Raw genomic sequence first — 22530 nt, forward strand, 5'->3', positions numbered from 1 at the left:
GACTAGTTGAGTATCTGGAGCATCAGCATTTGTGGGTTCGATTACAGGCTCAAATGGCAAGAAACAAAGATCTTTCTTCTGAAACTCGTCAGTCTATTCTTGTTCTGAGAAAGGAAGGCTATTCCGTTTGAGAAATTGCCAAGAAACTGAAGATCTCGCACAACGCTGTGTACTACCCTCTTAACATAGCAGAGCAAACTGGCTCTAACCAGAATAGAAAGAGGAGTGGGAGGCCCTGGTGCACAACTGAGCAAGAAGACAAGTACATTAGTGTCTAGTTTGAGAAACAGACGCCACACAAGTCCTCAGCTGGCAGCTTCATTAAATAGTACCTGCAAAACAGCAGTCTCAAAGTCAACAGTGAAGAGGCGACTCTGGGAACTCATGGTGCAGCAAGGACCTCAACAACTCCTGCGACCTAAGAGGTATGTATCAGATGCTCTGCTCACACCTAATGTAATGGCCTAAACCACACAAAAACAATACTAGACACTATGGAACACAAAGCTTTTACTATCTCTTCCTGGAATATACAAGGTCTGAGGTCATTTGCCTTTATCCTAAAGAGCAGGAATCCAGACTTCATCAAAGAAATTGGAAATACAGACATTATCATCCTACAAGAAACATAGTATAGAGGAGATGGACCCACTGTTTGCCCTCTAGGTTACAGAGAGCTGGTAGTCCCATCCACCAAACTACCAGGTATGAAAGAGTGGAGAAACTCATGGCATATGCCAAGTTGTTATAGGGCAGACCTAACCCACTCAAAATAGGAACATTTTACATCTGGCTAGAAATTAATACGGAAATGATCTCAACAGAGAAAAATGTCCTAATGTGTGCTACCTATATCCCCCCCAATAGAATCCCCATACTTTAACGATTACAGCTTCTCCATCCTAGAGGGGGAGAGCAACCATTTCCAGGCCCAGGGACTTGTACTATAACAAAGAAAAAAATAGCAAAAACATATACAGTTGAAGTCGGAGTTTACATACACCTTAGCCAAATACATTTAAACTCAGTTTTTCACAATACCTGACATTTAATCCTAGTAAAAATTCCCTGTCTTAGGTCAGTTAGGGTCACCACTTTATTTTAAGAATGTGAAATGTCAGAATAATAGTAGAGAGAATTATTTATTTCAGCTTTTATTTCTTTCATCACATTCCCAGTGGGTCAGAAATGTACATACACTCAATTAGTATTTGGTAGCATTGCCTTTAAATTGTGTCAAACGTTTCAGGAAGCCTTCCACAAACTTCCCACAATAAGTTGGGTGAATTGTGGCCCATTGTGACAGAGCTGGTGGAACGGAGTCAGGTTTGCAGGCCTCCCTGATCGCACACGCTTTTTCAGATCTGCACACAAATTTAGGTCAGGGATTTGTGACGGTCACTCCAATACTTTAACTTTGTTGTCCTTACGTCATTTTGCCACAACTTTGGAAATATGCTTGGGGTCATTGTCCATTTGGAAGACCCATTTGCGACCAAGCTTTAACTTCCTGACTGATGCCTTGAGATGTTGCTTCAATATATCTACATCATTTTCTTTCCTCATGATGCCATCTATTTTGTGAAGTGCACCAGTCCCTCCTGCAGCAAAGCACCCCCACAACATGATGCTGCCACCCTTATGCTTCATGGTTGGGATGGTCTTCTTCGGCTTGCAGGCCTCTCCCTTTTTCCCCCAAACATAACGATGGTCATTGTGGCAAAACAGTTCTATTTTTGTTTCATCAGACCAGAGGACATTTCTCCAAAAAGTACGATCTTTGTCCCCATGTACAGTTGCAAACCGTATTCTGGCTTTTTTTTATGGCGGTTTTGGAGCAGTGGCTTCTTCCTTGTTGAGCGGCCTTTCAGGTTATGTCAATATAGGACTCGTTTTACTGTGGATAGAGATACATTTGGACCGGTTTCCTCCAGCATCTTCACGAGGTCCTTTGCTGTTGTTCTGGGATTGATTTGCACTTCTCACACCAAAGTATATTCCTCTCCAGGAGACAGAACGCGTTTCCTTCCTGAGCGGTATGACGGCTGCGTGGTCCCATGGTGTTTATACCTGCATACTATTGTTTGTACAGATGAACGTGATACCTTCGGGCATTTGGAAATTGCTCCCAAGGATGAACCAGACTTGTGGAGGTCTACAATTTGTTTTCTGAGGTCTTGGCTGATTTCTTTTGATTTTTACAAGATGTCAAGCAAAGAGGCACTGAGTTTGAAGGTAGGCCCTGAAATGCATCCACAGGTACACCTCCAATTGCCTCAAACCGTGTCAATTAGCCTATCAGAAGCTTCTAAAGCCATGCCATAATTTTCTGGAATTTTCCAAGCTGTTTAAAGGCACAGTCAACTTAGTGTATGTTAACTTCTGACCCACCAAATTTTGATACAGTGAATTATAAGTGAAATAATCTGTCTGTTAACAATAGTTGGAAAAATGACTTGTGTCATGCACAAAGTAGATGTCCTAACCGACTTGAAGAAACTATAGTTTGTTAACAAGAAATTTGTGGAGATTGAAAATGGAGAGTTAATGACTCCAACCTAAGTGTATGTAAACTTCCGACTTCAACTGTACATGAGCAATTACAAATCTTAGAATCAGATATTAAAAGACTACCAGAACCCACTGGATTCTCCAATTACATTGAATGAACTACAGGACAAAATACAAACCCTCCAACCCAAAATGGCCTGCGGTGTTGATGATATCCTACATGAAATGATAAAATATACAGACAAATTGGCTATACTTCAACTCTTAACTTCTTGGTGACATGGGGGCAGTATTGAGTAGCTTGGACGAATAAGGTAATAATAATAAACTGCCTGCTACTCTGTCCCAGATACTAATAATATGCATATATATTATTAGTAGATTTGGATGGAAAACACTCTGAAGTTTCTAAAACAGTTTGAATGATGTCTGTGAGTATAACAGAGCTCATATGGCAGGCAAAAACCTGAGAACAAATCCAAACAGGAAGTGATAAATCTGAGGTTGGTATATATTCAACCCATTCCCTATTGAAATCCCCTTGAGATATGAATGAAGATTCCACTAGATGTCAACTGTCTATAGAATTTTGAATGAGGCTTCTGCTGTGTTGTGGGACTGAATGAGAGGGAAATGAGTCAGACTACTGGCAGAGAGCCAGTTCCAGGTCACGCATGATATCTTCCTGCGTTCCATTCCTCCTCAAGTCACAATGGAATTCTCCGGTTGGAACTTTATTGAAGATGTATGATAAAAACATCCTAATGATTGATTCTGTACTTAGTTTGAAATGTTTCTTCGACCTGTAATATAACTTTTTCAAGATTTTGTCTGAAAAAATGGTCGACCAGCTCCAGCGTTTGGATAGGTGTACCAAACGCGCTAACAAAAGTAGCTAATTGGACATAAATAACAGACATTATCGAACAAATCAAGCATTTATTGTGGACCTGGGATTTCTGGGAGTGCATTCTGATTAAGATCAAAGGTAAGGGAATATTTAGCATGTAATATATGGTTTATGTTGACTACAACATGGCGGCTAATTTGACTTGATTGTTCTGAGCGCCGTCTCAGATTATTGCATTGCTTTTTCCGTAAAGTTTTTTTGAAATCTGACACAACGGTTGCATAAAGGACAGGTATATCTATAATTCCATGTGTATAACTTGCATTATCATCTACATTTATGATGAGTATTTCTGTTGAATCGATATGGCAACATCACTGGATGTTTTTGGAACTAGTGAATATAACGTGCCAATGTAAACTCCGATTTTTTTTTATATAAATATGAACTTTATCAAGCAAAACATACATGTATTGTGTAACATGAAGTCCTATGAGTGTCATCTGATGAAGATCATCAAAGGTTAGTGATTCATTTGATCTCTATTTGTGCTTTTTGTGACTCCTCTTTGGCTGGGAAAATGGCTGTTTTTATTGTGGTTTGGTGGTGACCGTAACATAATCGTTTGTGGTGCTTTCGCCGTAAAGCCTATTTGAAATCAGACACTGTGGTGGGATTAACAACAAGACTACCTTATAAAACGGTCTAAGATACATGTATATGTTTGAGGAATTTTAATTATGAGATTTCTGTTGTTTTGAATTTGGCGCCCTGCACTTTCACTGGCTGTTGTCATATCGATCCCGTTAACGGGATTGCAGCCCAAAGAGGATAAAAGGCCTGATTTGTAGAGTGCTGCAGAGATGGTTTTCTTTCTGGAAGGTTCTCCCATCTCCACAGAGGAACTCTGGAGCTCTGTCAGAGTGACCATCGGGTTCTTGTTCACCTCCCTGACCAACACCCATCTCCCCCGATTGCTCAGTGTGGTTGGAAGGCCAACTCAAGGAACAGTCTCGGTGGTTCCAAACTTCTTCCATTTAAAAATATTGGAGGCCACTATGTTCTTGGGGACCGTCAATGCTGCAGCCATATTTTGGTACCCTTCCCCAGATTTCTGCCTCGACACAATCCTGTCTCAGAGACCTACAGACAATTCCTTCAACCTCATGGCTTGGTTTTTGCACTGACATGCACTGTCAACTGTGGGACCTTACATAGACAGGTTTCCAAATCATGTCCAATCAATTGAATTTACTCCAATCAAGTTGTGGAAACATCTCAAGGATGATCAATGGAAACAGGATTTACCGGAGCTCAATTTTAAGTCTCAAAGCAAAGGGTCTGAATACTTATGTAAATAATGTATTTCTAAAAACCTGTTTTCACTGTCATTATGGAGTATTGTGTTTAGATTGATGAGGGAAAAAAACTTGAATCCATTTTAGAATAAGACTGTAACGTAACAAAATGTGGAAAAAGTCAAGGGGTCTGAATAATTTCTGAATGCACACACAGAGAGACAGAGAGAGAGACAGAGAGAGAGACAGAGAGAGAAAGAGACAGAGACACAGAGAGACAGAGAGAGAATCCACCTGCGGTATATTTCCAGTCATTAATTCAATCTGGTTCTAACCCACATCTGACGTTTCTGTTATGGGTTCCAAAATGACCCGGACCAACCCAACTGGGCGGAACTCCAGATGGCCTGACTTATGGAACCAACCACACACACACACACACTCACAAACCACACACACACACCACGGAGAGCCCACAGACGTCTGTACTTTCCTCTGAACCAGACCCAACAAAGTGAAGGAGTGAGAATAGCTACGTATCTTAGCATAGGCTAGCAGCCAGAGGTATCTGCCTTGGCACTGAACCTCCCTCAGGGAACATGTGTGTGTGTGTGTGCATATTCATCTGTGTGTGTGTGTGCGTACGCCCAAACAGTGCACCTCCTGAACAATGTCTTCAAGAGGTCGAGAGGTGAGAGGGAAGTCATCTGATTCCACCCATCCTGTTCCTAATTGAATTACTATTTCATTTGGATCATTTCAGACACACACACACACTACTCACCAGTCTCTCCACTTCCTGTTCTCGTAGTCTCTCGTCTCTCTGGCGATGGTGGTAGTCAGTCAGTTCTTCCTTCCCACTCAGGGAGCTGATACTGCCACTCCTCACCCTGAACCCCCCTGGTGGGGTCAACCCCGCCCCCAGCCCCACCCCTCCCTTTCCAAATGACTGCCTTCGTTCCTCTAATCCTAGCCCAGGCTCCAGTCTTCCCCCCCTGTGCTCTCTCTGCCTCTCCCCCAGAAAGAGCTCTAGTCCAGGGGAGGCTCCTCGGCTGGCTGACCTCTTTGGCTCCTGAAGGCTGGAGGTGGAGCTGGTGGAGGTGAAGCTGAGTATCTTGGCCACACCGGGGCTTGAAGAGCCCCCTGATAGGGACGGTGAGGTCACGTCTGGAGGGGCCTGGGTGGGAGACTCAGGGATGGAGAGAGAGATGGATTCCACCCCCTCTCCTTGGTTCCGGTTCATGTTTTGGGCCTGGCTGTAGGTGAAGTTAGTCATTTGGTTATGGTTGTAGTTGTTGTTTGTGGTGTGGTTTTGGCTATTGTTGTGAGAGGAGTTGCGTAGAGGATTAGAGGTTAGGGGGAGGGAAAACAGGGCCAGGGCTCCGTTGTCATGGGAATGAGGTGATGATGAGGGGCAGAGGCGGGGCAGTGAGCAGTTGTGACTTTCCATTATGCCGCCTATAGACCCTGCAGAGTACTTCCTGGTTCGGTTGCTAGACACCGGCTCATGGTTGCCGTGGCTTCGTAGTCCCAGGCGGGGACTGGAGGGCATGCTGGCTGCTCCACTAGTTGGAAAGAGGGATGAGGGTGGAGGAGAGAAGAGGCTATCACCACCGGCCACTGAGTTAGAGGAACCTCCACAGTTCCGCATCGACAACAGGGGGGAGGAGTTTGGGTTTAGTGGGCGTCGCCCATTGCCAGGGGAGATGAGCAGGCTGTCCTGTGATTGGTATGATTGTTTCCGGATCATGGAGGTTCGGGAGGAAGGGGGGTCAGAGCGCCAAGAGGGGGAGCGAGGAGCGGCAGCTTTGCCAGAGAGAGGAGGACGATCAGAGCCGTAGAAGCGCCTAGCCTGTTCCTGATAGGCTGACCACATCGAGGTGGGTGAGGTCACAGACGTGGTGGGTGGAGACTGGGAGGGAGAGGAGTAGAATAAAAGTCATTAGGAATGTCCATCTAGCAGGGTACTCAACTACTATTTGAGAAGGTCCGGTCACACAAATTTCCTAGGTGCAGTGGCAACCCATTCAGGGCAAGTGAGGCAGATTATTTTGGTTGTTGTTGCCTGTTATTTTGGTATTAATACATGTCACATATCAGTTTGCAAACATAAAAAAAAAAGAGTTAATAAAGCTGCATACAAACATGGTCTCTCCAAAATGCAGGTGTTTTCTGTGGTGGTGGGGCAGCCAGCGGAAAATACAGAGCGTAGGGGTGGGTAATGTTTTCTAGTTGCGCCGTGATTGGCTCAATGTTCTGTCACTCACGGGGACACTATGACGCCACAAAATCTACGGGGAGAACTAAAAAAATTCAAGACCCTTGGGTGCTGCCATAGAGTTACTGAAGTACCCATCTAAGAAGGTTCAAGGTCATTGGCCAAAGATAAAATGACGTCAAACCACATATCTACAGTAGCTTTGATTGGACGGTCAACGTTATACTTTCAAAATCTTAGCTAGCAAGCTATCAGTCATCATCATGAATCAAGTCGACAATCTACTGGCAAATCCTTTTCAATGAAGAGAAATTATTGATATAAAATAATCGGTGCTCATCGGCCATAAACATTACACAACAAGTTGGAAATCGCAGATTCAACAATGAGTGGTTTGGAAGGAATCAGTGGCTAACTGCAAGCATTGCAAAGCATTCACTAGCCTGCTACTCAGTGGAGTGGATGTGTAGTCCAAGTCTGGGTTTAAGGGTCTCTAAGCTTAAAAGGATAAACATTCTTCACATTTCAAAACAACTGGGAACTGCGACTCCAGTGAGGTCAAGACAACTGGGAACTAGGAACTGCGACTCCAGTGAGTTCAAGACAACTGGGAACTAGGAACTGCGACTCCAGTGAGTTCAAGACAACTGGGAACTAGGAACTGCGACTCCAGTGAGTTCAAGACAACTGGGAACTAGGAACTGCGACTCCAGTGAGTTCAAGACAACTGGGAACTAGGGTATTTTTTGTTGTTGCTCTGACTGGGAAAATACGTTTTGAATGGACATCCAACTCAGAATTCCGAGTCGGGAACTTGGGCCTCTTTCTAGAGCTTCGACTTGAAGATCACCAACGTCATGATTCAACCGCACTATTGGTTAGAGCCTGTAAGTCAGCATTTCACTGTAATACCTGTTGTATTCGGTCAAAATAATAGGTAAAAAAAAATAGGTAAGTAAAAAATACAAAATAAAAGTACCAAATAATTAAAGAGCAGTAGGCTATATACAGGGGGTACCGGTACAGAGTCAATGTGGAGGCTATATACAGGGGGTACCGGTACAGAGTCAATGTGGAGGCTATATACAGGGGGTACCGGTACAGAGTCAATGTGGAGGCTATATACAGGGGGTACCGGTACAGAGTCAATGTGGAGACTATATACAGGGGGTACCGGTACAGAGTCAATGTGGAGACTATATACAGGGGGTACCGGTACAGAGTCAATGTGGAGACTATATACAGGGGGTACCGGTACAGAGTCAATGTGGAGGCTATATACAGGGGGTACCGGTACAGAGTCAATGTGGAGGCTATATACAGGGGGTACCGGTACAGAGTCAATGTGGAGACTATATACAGGGGGTACCGGTACAGAGTCAATGTGGAGACTATATACAGGGGGTACCGGTACAGAGTCAATGTGGAGACTATATACAGGGGGTACCGGTACAGAGTCAATGTGGAGACTATATACAGGGGGTACCGGTACAGAGTCAATGTGCGGGGGCACCAGTTAGTCGAGGTAATTGAGGTAATATGCACATGTTGGTAGAGTTAAAGTGACTTTGCATAGATAATAAACAGAGAGTAGCAGCAGCGTAAAGGGGGAGGGGGTCAATGCAAATAGTCTGAGTAGCCATTTGATTAGATGTTCAGGAGTCTTAGGGGTTGGGGGTAGAAGATGTTCAGGAGTCTTATGGCTTGGGGGTAGAAGATGTTCAGGAGTCTTATGGCTTGGGGGTAGAAGATGTTCAGGAGTCTTATGGCTTGGGGGTAGAAGATGTTCAGGAGTCTTATGGCTTGGGGGTAGAAGATGTTCAGGAGTCTCATGGCTTGGGGGTAGAAGATGTTCAGGAGTCTTATGGCTTGGGGGTAGAAGATGTTCAGGAGTCTTATGGCTTGGGGGTAGAAGATGTTAAGAAGTCTCTTGGACCAAATTATATTGTAATGTATTGACTTAGTAATAAACACCCCAACTCACAATGCATGAAACCCCAAACGGTCATACCTGTGTCATACTGATGTAGGAGGGGCTAGCGTCCCCATTGGCTCTCAGGCTTGTCTCCAGGGCCATCTTCTTGCGTTGTAAGGTGTCCATCAAATCACGGAGCTCTGAGGCTGAACGCATCCCTCTGGCGCTGCTGGCCCCTCCTACCTCCCCATGTCTGTAGTCACTACTAAACTTCAGATAGTCTGGGGGGAGAGAGAGCGAGAGAGAGCGAGAGAGAGTGAGGCGAGAGAGAGCGAGAGAGAGTGAGGCGAGAGAGAGCGAGAGAGAGTGAGGCGAGAGAGAGCGAGAGAGAAGAGTTGATACATAAGACATGTTATTTTAAAGTGTCCATCTTCACCGTTAAGTGAATAGTGAAGAAAACATTTCCATTCCCTGTCCATTGGTTGTCTGTTTAGTCTGTTGAAGCCTATTGGACTGAGGAAGGAGAGAGGTATTAATAGCTCTGTGTATACGTGGGCCAGTGTGTGCCGCCCCATTAGGAGTGAGGGTGAAAGTTGCATGGTGGATGTACGTGCAGCTAAGTCGATTCCTAGCTGGGCTTGGCAGAACACCCATAACCCAAAATGCAGAGAGCTGCTATACAAATGGCCCATAACACAGAGGGCCTGACAGCCAACACACACACACCTATTCTCAGATCCAAAACTAATACACACATGGTAGTTCAGGTTTCTAAAAGTAGCAGAGCAATTGACTTCCTTACTTTGGAATTTGGGGAAATATAAATACTGTAAAAGTGGTCAGGAATTTCCTCAATTCCCCTGACAGTTCAATTCCCCAGACAGTTCAATTCCCCTGACAGTTCAATTCCCCTGACAGTTCAATTCCCCTGACAGTTCAATTCCCCTGACAGTTCAATTCCCCTGACAGTTCAATTCCCCTGACAGTTCAATTCCCCTGACAGTTCAATTCCCCTGACAGTTCAATTTCCCCTCCATCATCGCTGATCTGAAAACACTCTATAGGTCAAAGCAATGGAGAGAAAACAGTCATTTTACTCATCAACGATAGGTAAGGGAAGAAATGTTCCTCTGAGTAACGGGACAGTTCTATCCATACCATCGTGACTTCCAAGACACACATAGAACCACTAAACGTAGACGGGCATGTGTGTATCTACCCAGTTAGCATGCAGTTCCTTGGAAGTTTTGGGAATGAACATTAACGTTTATGGTTGCTCATTGGTACTGGGAATGAAGTCAAAAGTTTCCTGATCGATAAAACAAAATGTTTTTAGTTTTTTTTAATAAACGTTCTGGGAAGGGAATTGAAACTAATCGCCCGTTCTGGGAACATACAAATCAAATTGTATTGGTCACAAACACATATTTAGCAGATGTTATTGCCGGTGTAGTGAAATGCTTGTGTTTCTAGCTCTAACAGTGCAGTAGTATCTAACTAAATGCTTGTGTTTCTAGCTCTAACAGTGCAGTAGTATCTAACTAAATGCTTGTGTTTCTAGCTCTAACAGTGCAGTAGTATCTAACTAAATGCTTGTGTTTCTAGCTCTAACAGTGCAGTAGTATCTAACTAAATGCTTGTGTTTCTAGCTCTAACAGTGCAGTAATATCTAACTAAATGCTTGTGTTTCTAGCTCTAACAGTGCAGTAATATCTAACTAAATGCTTGTGTTTCTAGCTCTAACAGTGCAGTAATATCTAACTAAATGCTTGTGTTTCTAGCTCTAACAGTGCAGTAGTATCTAACTAAATGCTTGTGTTTCTAGCTCTAACAGTGCAGTAGTATCTAACTAAATGCTTGTGTTTCTAGCTCTAACAGTGCAGTAGTATCTAACTAAATGCTTGTGTTTCTAGCTCTAACAGTGCAGTAATATCTAACAATACACAACAATACACACATCCAAAAGTAAAAGAACGGAATTAAGAAATATATAAATAAATATTAGAACGAGGGATGTTGCAGGGAGGTTCTGAGAATGTTTTACTAGGGTTGCCTGAAAGTTTTCCTGGGAGGTTTTATTAACGTTCTGAGAATGTAAATTCTACGGTTGATTGCAGGTTTTTTAATAACTTTCTTAAAACGTTTACTGAATGTTTCAATACTACCTTTAATAACACTGCTAGCTGGTTAACTGTTTTCAATTCCAGGCACAGACAGGCCAAATGGGAATTAATTTGCATAGTTGTTAATCATAATAACACTGCCAGCTGGTTAACTGTTCTGAATTCCAGGCACAGACAGGCCAAATGGGAATTAATTTGCATAGTTGTTAATCATAATAACACTGCTAGCTGGTTAACTGTTTTCAATTCCAGGCACAGACAGGCCAAATGGGAATTAATTTGCATAGTTGTTAATCATAATAACACTGCTAGCTGGTTAACTGTTTTCAATTCCAGGCACAGACAGGCCAAATGGGAATTAATTTGCATAGTTGTTAATCATAATAACACTGCTAGCTGGTTAACTGTTCTGAATTCCAGGCACAGACAGGCCAAATGGGAATTAATTTGCATAGTTGTTAATCATAATAACACTGCTAGCTGGTTAACTGTTCTGAATTCCAGGCACAGACAGGCCAAATGGGAATTAATTTGCATAGTTGTTAATCATAATAACACTGCTAGCTGGTTAACTGTTCTGAATTCCAGGCAGACGGGCCAAATTAAAATGACAAATTAATTAATATGCATAGGTGTTAATCATAATAACACATTTCTTTATTTATTGTGACACGGCGACAGTGAGATTCGAACCGATGCTCTTCTGTTCTCTATCCATGGAATTAGTCCACTGTGTGCCACCAGGATGGAACTAGCATGACATGTTGTTTTTTAAACTCATACGTAGCTGTTCATTTTAGTCTATTCAAACGAAACCCCATTTCAAAGTAAACACTCATTAAGATCCGGTGTGGCCAATCAGTGAACACCTGAACACACTAAACAAGATAGAGGACAATTGTTGTCGCTGAGAACAAAATGTATATGTTTTTAAATAACATTATTAGAGCATTTTTGGAATGTTACTAATGTTGTTTTCTTCTGTTTTTATGGAAAGTTGTCTTTCCATGACTTTAAATAGAACCATGAGGAAACAAGCAGAAAGCATTATGCTGAAGTACTGAAAATCACACCTAAGAAACATATGGTTCTCAGAATTTTATGTGCTAGCTGGCTATCCTGCACCATTCCAGTAATGATGTGGATGTGTCACTGGCAGAAGATTATTTTCCCTTTAACGAGTCCGACGAGCCCAAACGTCTTTCCCGGGAACAGACCCAAATCCCCATCATTTGCGTGAAGATGGAGGAAAAGAGGACGGAAGTCGGGCTGCCTTCTGAGAATTCGTAGGCAATCGAAAAAACCCCACTGCCTTCCGTCCTACTAGCTAACCTGCAAATCATTGGAAATAAAATCGAAGACCTACATTGACCGGTACCCCCTGTATATAGCCTCCAAGTTGACCGGTACCCCCTGTATATAGCCTCCACATTGACCGGTACCCCACTGTATATAGCCTCCACATTGACCGGTACCCCACTGTATATAGCCTCCACATTGACCGGTACCCCCCCCCTGTATATAGCCTCCACATTGACCGGTACCCCCTGTATATAGCCTCCACATTGACCGGTACCCCACTGTATATAGCCTCCACATTGACCAGTACCCCCTGTATATAGCCTCCACATTGACCGGTACCCCACTGTATATAGCCTCCACATTGACCGGTACCCCCCTGTATATAGCCTCCACATTGACCGGTACCCCCCTGTATATAGCCTCCACATTGACCGGTACCCCCTGTATATAGCCTCCACATTGACCGGTACCCCACTGTATATAGCCTCCACATTGACCAGTACCCCCTGTATATAGCCTCCACATTGACCGGTACCCCCTGTATATAACCCCCCTGTATATAGCCTCCACATTGACCGGTACCCCCTGTATATAGCCTCCACATTGACCGGTACCCCACTGTATATAGCCTCCACATTGACCAGTACCCCCTGTATATAGCCTCCACATTGACCGGTACCCCCTGTATATAACCCCCTGTATATAGCCTCCACATTGACCGGTACCCCCTGTATATAGCCTCCACATTGACCGGTACCCCCCTGTATATAGCCTCCACATTGACCGGTACCCACTGTATATAGCCTCCACATTGACCAGTACCCCCTGTATATAGCCTCCCATTGACCGGTACCCCCTGTATATAGCCTCCACATTGACCGGTACCCCCCTGTATATAGCCTCCACATTGACCGGTACCCCCCTGTATATAGCCTCCACATTGACCGGCACCCCCCTGTATATAGCCTCCACATTGACCGGTACCCCCCTGTATATAGCCTCCACATTGACAGGTACCCCCTGTATATAGCCTCCACATTGACCGGTACCCCCTGTATATAGCCTCCACATTGACCGGTACCCCCTGTATATAGCCTCCACATTGACCGGTACCCCCTGTATATAGCCTCCACATTGACCGGTACCCCCCTGTATATAGCCTCCACATTGACCGGTACCCCCCTGTATATAGCCTCCACATTGACCGGTACCCCCTGTATATAGCCTCCACATTGACCGGTACCCCCTGTATATAGGCTCCACATTGACCGGTACCCCCTGTATATAGCCTCCACATTGACCGGTACCCCCTGTATATAGGCTCCACATTGACCGGTACCCCCTGTATATAGCCTCCACATTGACCGGTACCCCCCTGTATATAGCCTCCACATTGACCGGTACCCCCCTGTATATAGCCTCCACATTGACCGGTACCCCCTGTATATAGGCTCCACATTGACCGGTACCCCCTGTATATAGGCTCCACATTGACCGGTACCCCCTGTATATAGGCTCCACATTGACCGGTATCCCCCAGTCTCCTTGCTGTCCCCAGTCCACCTGGCCGTGCTGCTGCTCCAGTTTCAACTGTTCTGCCTGCGGCTATGCAACCCTGACCTGTTCACCAGACGTGCTACCTGTCCCAGACCTGCTGTTTTCAACTCTCTAGAGACTGCAGGGGCGGTAGAGATACTATGAATGATCGGCTATGAAAAGCCATTTACTCCCGAGGTGCTGACCTTCTGCACCCTCGACAACTACTGTGATTATTATTATTTGACCCTGCTGGTCATCTATAAACATTTGAACATCTTGGTCATGATCTGTTATAATCTCCACCTGGCACAGCCAGAAGAGAACAGGCCACCCCTCATAGCCTGGTTCCTCTCTAGGTTTCTTCCTAGGTTCTGGCCTTTCTAGGGAGTTTTTCCTAGCCACCGTGCTTCTACATCTGCATTGCTTGCTGTTTGGGGTTTTAGGCTGGGTTTCTGTACAGCACTTTGTGACATCAGCTGATGGAAGAAGGGCTTTATAAATACATTTGATTGATTGATCAATCACCATGGTTACAGCTGCTTCACCATGACGACAGCGATCGCCAGTTCTGAAGAACATTCCACCAGCCTTGTTCTAGAGAAGTGTGTTTTAGGTTTGTGGGGGGTAACAGACAGTTTTACACCCTACAATGAAGCATCCCTTCTGTGTTTCTAACCCTGCGGCTCTTCAGAGACCCCTCTATGAAGATATCGCATATATTAGGGACGCAAGAATGCCTTCGTCACGCATGAACACGTCTCAATCACACACAACTGTCAGGATGGGTTCCACCTGTAACTGTATCCTCACACACAGTGGAAGAGAGGAAGTCATATGACATTTGAGGGACTATGGGCTGATGGGACCTATGGGGGAGGGCGGGGAGTGAACAAAGTAGAAGCGAGGATTGGGGTCAAGGGGAGGTCAGAGGTGAAAGAGGGTAGGGGCGTGTATGTTACCTGTGCTGTAGCCCAGGGGTGAGACAGGGGTCTTCAGAGGCAGCATGCTGTTCATATGGCTGGCCTCCTCTGGATGGTTGAAGCGCAAGAAGCAGGATTTACACAGACTCAGAGCGTAACCTGGAGAGAAAACACACAGTCAGGTCTGTTCATCTGCTGCACTGGTCAGTTAACCACACAGTCAGGTCTGTTCATCTGCTGCACTGCTCAGTCAACCACACAGTCAGGCCTGTTCATCTGCTGCACTGCTCAGTCAACCACACAGTCAGGTCTGTTCATCTGCTGCACTGGTCAGTCAACCACGCAGTCAGGTCTGTTCATCTGCTGCACTGGTCAGTCAACCACACAGTCAGGTCTGTTCATCTGCTGCACTGGTCAGTCAACCACACAGTCAGGTCTGTTCATCTGCTGCACTGGTCAGTCAACCACACAGTCAGGTCTGTTCATCTGCTGCACTGCTCAGTCAACCACACAGTCAGGCCTGTTCATCTGCTGCACTGCTCAGTCAACCACACAGTCAGGCCTGTTCATCTGCTGCACTGCTCAGTCAACCACACAGTCAGGCCTGTTCATCTGCTGCACTGCTCAGTCAACCACACAGTCAGGCCTGTTCATCTGCTGCACTGCTCAGTCAACCACACAGTCAGGCCTGTTCATCTGCTGCACTGGTCAGTCAACCACACAGTCAGGTCTGTTCATCTGCTGCACTGGTCAGTCAACCACACAGTCAGGTCTGTTCATCTGCTGCACTGCTCAGTCAACCACACAGTCAGGTCTGTTCATCTGCTGCACTGCTCAGTCAACCACACAGTCAGGTCTGTTCATCTGCTGCACTGGTCAGTCAGGATTAAACTAGTCTGATTCTTATAGCATTGAGGTCTAATCTGTATTAAACTAGTCTGATGTTTATAGCATTGAGGTTGCAGGTTAGGGATCCCTGGCAAACGACTCAACTCTGGAGAAAAACAACGACCAAACTGTTCCATCCAGCTGTCTGTTACTGATACCAGAGACTAGAGGACCAAACTGTTCCATCCAGCTGTCTGTTACTGATACCAGAGACTAGAGGACCAAACTGTTCCATCCAGCTGTCTGTTACTGATACCAGAGACTAGAGGACCAAACTGTTCCATCCAGCTGTCTGTTACTGATACCAGAGACTAGAGGACCAAACTGTTCCATCCAGCTGTCTGTTACTGATACCAGAGACTAGAGGACCAAACTGTTCCATCCAGCTGTCTGTTACTGATACCAGAGACTAGAGGACCAAACTGTTCCATCCAGCTGTCTGTTACTGATACCAGAGACTAGAGGACCAAACTGTTCCATCCAGCTGTCTGTTACTGATACCAGAGACTAGAGGACTAAACTGTTCCATCCAGCTGTCTGTTACTGATACCAGAGACTAGAGGACCAAACTGTTCCATCCAGCTGTCTGTTACTGATACCAGAGACTAGAGGACTAAACTGTTCCATCCAGCTGTCTGTTACTGATACCAGAGACTAGAGGACCAAACTGTTCCATCCAGCTGTCTGTTACTGATACCAGAGACTAGAGGACCAAACTGTTCCATCCAGCTGTCTGTTACTGATACCAGAGACTAGAGGACCAAACTGTTCCATCCAGCTGTCTGTTACTGATACCAGAGACTAGAGGACCAAACTGTTCCATCCAGCTGTCTGTTACTGATACCAGAGACTAGAGGACCAAACTGTTCCATCCAGCTGTCTGTTACTGATACCAGAGACTAGAAGTCGACCGATTCATCGGAATGGCCGATTATTTAGGGCAGATTTCAAGTTTTCATAACAATCGGAAATCGGTCATTTTGTCAGTTAAGAACACATTCTTATTTTCAATGACGGCCTAGGAACGGTGGGTTAACTGCCTTGTTCAGGGGCAGAACGACAGATTTTTACCTTGTCAGCTCAGGGATTCTATCTTGCAACCTTACGGTTAACTAGTCCAACGCTCTAACCACCTGCCTCACGAGGAGCCCGCCTGTTTCGCGAATGCAGTAAGAAGCCAAGATAAGTTGCTAGCGAGCATTAAACTTAATCATAATCACTAGTTATAACTACACATGGTTGATGATATTACTAGTTTATCTAGCGTGTCCTGCGTTGCGTATAATCGATGCGGTGTGTATCGTTGCTCCAATGTGTACCTAACCATAAACATCAATGCCTTTCTTAAAATTAATACACAGAAGTATATATTTTTAAACCTGCATATATGGCTAAAAGAAATCCAGGTTAGCAGGCAATATTAACCAGGTGAAATTGTGTCACTTCTCTTGCGTTCATTGCACGCAGAGTCAGGGTATATGCAAACAGTTTGGGCCGCCTGGCTCGTTGCGAACTAATTTGCCAGAATTTAACGTAATTATGACATAACATTGAAGGTTGTGCAATGTAACAGGAATATTTAGACTTAGGGATGCTACCCGTTAGATAAAATACGGAACGGTTCATTATTTCACTGTGTGTAACAGCAGCCTTTTCTTAAACTCTAATTCCCTGACTTTCAACAGTCTGCCACTGTTATACAACTGCTGCCATTATTTGTTTAAACTACTTTCTAATTTCCTCCCTCCCCCTAGACAACACAAACACACAATCTGGGCTACAGGACATTTCGTTTTTTACAGCTATCCCCCAGCTACAACGATAACCGCACACACTTTGATCATACAGATGTCAGTGAAGAAGAAGTCTGGTCCCAGTTTATTCTGGCTGATCTAAATCGATAGCCTCTGTTCAGCTACTACATTCTACTCCTGTGATTTGCCAAAGAGACCTTCGCTTGAAAAAAAATAGGGGGGAGGAGGCAATAGTACTGTTTGTCCATTTTGAGATGCCATAGCCAGTATACACTTCTTCAAAATAGTCAGAATTAATATCTTCCATAACTCAAGAGATCTGTCATTAATTTTGACATGTTTGCTGAGGAGATCTTATTGGTGCAATTTGACTAAGATTTTTGGTGCAGTATTTCTCAATGAAAGAATTTACATGAAAACAAGTAATCTCTCGCTTTATTGAATAATCCCTACTGTTGACCAATCACTGACAAAGGGACAGACTTCAGCTACCAACTTTGGCTTGCTGAAAAAATGTGTGCGCCCGAACAGCCGGGGGAAGAAAACAAGTCCAAAACTAACAGAAATGTCACAAAACGTTGTCATAAAATATGTACCAAAACTTCTGAACAATTTTGGATGGGAAGCACGTGGACACCTTTAAATGAATACGTCTACTATAGACTAAGGTAGAATGGGAGGCACGCGGACACCTTTAAATGAATACGTCTACTATAGACTAAGGTAGAATGGGAGGCACGCGGACACCTTTAAATGAATACGTCTACTATAGACTAAGGTAGGATGGGAGGCACGCGGACACCTTTAAATGAATACGTCTACTATAGACTAAGGTAGGATGGGAGGCACGCGGACACCTTTAAATGAATACGTCTACTATAGACTAAGGTAGAATGGGAGGCACGCGGACACCTTTAAATGAATACGTCTACTATAGACTAAGGTAGGATGGGAGGCACGCGGACACCTTTAAATGAATACGTCTACTATAGACTAAGGTAGGATGGGAGGCACGCGGACACCTTTAAATGAATACGTCTACTATAGACTAAGGTAGGATGGGAGGCACGCGGACACCTTTAAATGAATACGTCTACTATAGACTAAGGTAGGATGGGAGGCACGCGGACACCTTTAAATGAATACGTCTACTATAGACTAAGGTAGGATGGGAGGCACGCGGACACCTTTAAATGAATACGTCTACTATAGACTAAGGTAGGATGGGAAGGAAGGAGGGAAATGATTTTACGTTAAGTATCCGTGAGTAACATTGCCATGTCAGCTGACAAATGCTGCTGCTTTCGATTAAATGTCCTCTCTCTCTTTTATAAAACAAATAAAGTAATGTGGCTAATCTTGCCATCTTAAATCAAAGCCCCTGTCTGAATAAATAACAGAGTCCCAGAGCAGAGCTAAAGCCGGTGAAAGACAGACAGACTTCCTTTGGCTTACTTCAGTTCTACCTTCTATGACCGCAGGCAGTTATGTCTTATCATGTGAAATCACGTTGTCTCTCTGTGAACTGAACTAAGCCCGGTTTCCCCAAAAGCATTTTAAGGTTAAATTCATTATTAGACTGTTCATAGGAGCACCGTTAGGGTCCTAGGGGGTAACTAGCCCCCTCCTCCCTGTAACTCACGTTAAAATCACAAGATGTTGCCAGATTTTATATATATATATATTTTCTATCTTAAATAATCCACTTGTTTAGAGAGAAAAATGTAGATCATTTTAGAGTAAAGTAGTAATATGTTGGATGAGTGTGTTGGGGGCAACTCGCTCCATCCCCTACTCAGGGAAACTGGCACCTGGGGGCCAGTTCCCCCATATTATATTTATATACCATTCCAATATATATATTTTTGTATTAATTAAAAACAACTATTGAAAACCTTTAGCTCCTGAATGTCATTTTAAAGACAGCAGGGATTTAAAAACTTGCATTATTCAAATAATATTTAGTGTAATTGTACATAATGGATTGTATGGAAACAGAACAAAGAAATGAATGTGCAGGTGAATTACGAGGGACTTTATATTAACTCTCCTCGTAGTGTGGATATTAACTCTCCTCGTAGTGTGGATATTGACTCTCCTCGTAGTGTGGATATTGACTCTCCTCGTAGTGTGGATATTGACTCTCCTCGTAGTGTGGATATTGACTCTCCTCGTAGTGTGGATATTGACTCTCCTCGTAGTGTGGATATTGACTCTCCTCGTAGTGTGGATATTGACTCTCCTCGTAGTGTGGATATTGACTCTCCTCGTAGTGTGGATATTGACTCTCCTCGTAGTGTGGATATTGACTCTCCTCGTAGTGTGGATATTGACTCTCCTCGTAGTGTGGATATTGACTCTCCTCGTAGTGTGGATATTGACTCCCTTTAGTGTGGATATTAACTCCCTTTAGTGTGGATATTAACTCTCCTCATAGTGTGGATATTAACTCTCCTCATAGTGTGGATATTAACTCTCCTCATAGTGTGGATATTAACTCTCCTCGTAGTGTGGATATTAACTCTCCTCGTAGTGTGGATATTAACTCTCCTCAGTGTGGATATTAACTCTCCTCAATGTGGATATTAACTCCCTTTAGTGTGGATATTAACTCCCTTTAGTGTGGATATTAACTCTCCTCATAGTGTGGATATTAACTCTCCTCATAGTGTGGATATTAACTCTCCTCATAGTGTGGATATTAACTCTCCTCATAGTGTGGATATTAACTCTCCTCATAGTGTGGATATTATCTCTCCTCATAGTGTGGATATTATCTCTCCTCATAGTGTGGATATTAATGGTGACATGTGAAACACCATTTCACCCCCATATGTTATTAAAATAAGAGTTCCTACTGTTGACGAATCACTGACAAATGGGCGTAGACTTCAGCTACCAACTTTGGTGTGCCTCCGTGAAAAAAATGTGTGTCTGAACAGCCGGGGGAAAAAACTTAACGAACAAAAACATCACAAAATGTCACCAGAAACTATGTATCAGATATCCTTGATGAAAACCTGCTCCAGAGCTCTCAGGACCTCAGACTGGGGTCAAGGTTCACCTTCCAAAAGGACAACGACCCTAATCACACAGCTAAGACCAAGCAGGAGCGGCTTCATGACAAGTATCTGAATGCCCCAGCCAGAGTCCGGACTTAAACCCGATCGAACATCACTTGAGACCTGAAAATAGCTGTGCATCGACGCTCCCCATTCAACCTGGCAGAGCTTGAGAGGAGCTACAGGGAAAAATGGAATAAACTCCCCAAATACAGGTGTGCCAAGCTTGTAGTGTCATACCCAAGAAGACTCGAGGATGTAATCGCTGCCAAAGGTGCATCAACAAAGTAGAGAGTAAAGGGTCTGAATACTTATGGAAATGTGATATTTACGTTTTTTTATTTGTATTAAATTGGAAAATGGCAAGTTTGTGTTGTATTAAAAAAGAAAAATGTTTCCAATGACATCCACCAATAAATAGACAATTAGGAGGCAACACCTCCTGATAAGTGTGCATTGTGATTTTAACCAATGTCATTGGTAAAACGTAGCTTCCTCTACTTTTTTTACTACAAAACATAGCAACCTGCCATTTTTACATACGTTAATGTTGGGGTGGTACTGGAGATGATTAACATAACATTTAATGATTTTTTTAAATGTCCCTTTAAATAACCTTCTGTCTTATGTAACCATATCATACTAGTTTCAGCATCCCGGATGTACGTTTACTATGCTACGTCTTGTCTATGGGACTTGGCTGAGGTGATGTGTGGGTGCTGCTTACAACGTTGACGTCAAGATAGACTTTAACTTTGGTCGTAAGTCAATTTCGCCTAAAAGGTAGGGTATGGGGCTAAAGCAAGATCGGTTCTTATCTGTAGCAATTATAGAATTGATGGTTGCAACAGAGCAAGAGTGACGCAAATGGTCAAGTAGCCTACCCTTGCCAATTTACTACCATTAAATCAAATCAGCAGACAAACAAATACCTGTATCATTTCCCCACAAGTCACAAAAGGCTACAAAACCAAACGTAGGAAATGTTGAAGGCTACAAAACCAAACGTAGGAAATGTTGCACAAAACACTATTGTAGGACATGAGACCACAAATGTGCAAGTTCCACATGCACGCTTGCGCATACATGTTGGCGCCGCTTGAGATTCCTCCAAGCCAGTGAAGTTTTGAGAGAAGGCTACTTTTACTAACCTTTTTACGGAGTTCCATCCAGCGGAAATAACAGCAGGATTTTTCCTTATTTCTCTATGTACAACAATTATCATGACATTGGTGAAAAGTAACCCCCCCGCTTTCTTATCCTCCTTCAACCCAGTACAAAGCTCCAGAAATAACTCGGGACTTTTGGTGTCCACGGATTTCCATCCAGTTGAGTTTGAGGTAAGGAGCGCACCAACTCCCCAAAAATGGGGTGGTGACGCCTGCTTGACGCGAATAGACAGACTGGGGTAAAAAGTAAACCCGCCCCTCAGAAAGTTTACTCACTGCATGAAAAAAAAAACACGCGGGTTTAAAATCCAAAACGAATGTATTTGATTAAAAACGCATTTCAGTTCAGCTAAAACAGTCTCGGACCCCTTCTCTTTGTTGGTAGAATTACAGCGGTTTAAAAACCAGAGGTATTTAGTTTCCACCCCCCAATGCTTTTTTTTCTTCGTATGCCTACTTCTACCCTCTGAAAACACCTTGACGGGAATGTTACTGTAGCCTCTCTCAGACCCATAGAACAACACATCAGAGCATAGCTGCGGGAAGTAGTTTGGGGGTGCTGCAACAAAATAATTGCCCGCGCTGAAGAGTATATCAGTCCGCTAATACAGGACTAGTAAAGGCCCAGTGCACTACTTTTGTGGAAATGTTTTAACTAAATGCATTTGAGTGTTTACCATCATTTGTAACTTGAGTCTGATAATTATCTGTACAAAACAGTTAATCTAATAATACTTGTGGAATATAAAAAAATCTTGCTTGATATGTTTTCCAGTTTCTTGAAATACTTTGTGAAAACTGAAATGGTTTATGAATTAATTTTCCATTTGATTAGATTGGTCCCCTGTGGGAATCAAACCCACAACCCTGGTGTTGCATACACCATGCAAACCTAGATGACCAGCCTATGTATAATACAGTAATTTACATTAAGTGGTTTGTAAGGATGGTAAATTAATACTGCACAAAAAGTGGTTGTTC

General features: G+C 43.7%; 1 protein-coding gene across 2 annotated transcripts in view; it reads right to left on the reverse strand.

Annotated features, from left to right (window-relative positions):
* Positions 1-22100, reverse strand: part of LOC115119950 (pleckstrin homology-like domain family B member 2) — a 43446-nt gene extending 21346 nt beyond the window's left edge. For both annotated transcript variants that reach the window (XM_065019275.1, XM_029648843.2), the window contains exons 1-4: positions 21532-22100; positions 14716-14835; positions 8889-9073; positions 5444-6571 (exon numbers count right to left, since the gene is read on the reverse strand). In XM_065019275.1, the coding sequence (XP_064875347.1) occupies positions 5444-6571; positions 8889-9073; positions 14716-14770 (1368 nt within the window). In that variant the 5' untranslated portion in view covers positions 14771-14835; positions 21532-22100. The remainder of the gene's footprint in view (positions 1-5443; positions 6572-8888; positions 9074-14715; positions 14836-21531) is intronic.
* Positions 22101-22530: the final 430 nt, after the last annotated feature.

This window comes from Oncorhynchus nerka, linkage group LG6 (genome assembly GCF_034236695.1).
Source record: "Oncorhynchus nerka isolate Pitt River linkage group LG6, Oner_Uvic_2.0, whole genome shotgun sequence".
Taxonomy (NCBI): Eukaryota; Metazoa; Chordata; class Actinopteri; order Salmoniformes; family Salmonidae; genus Oncorhynchus; species Oncorhynchus nerka.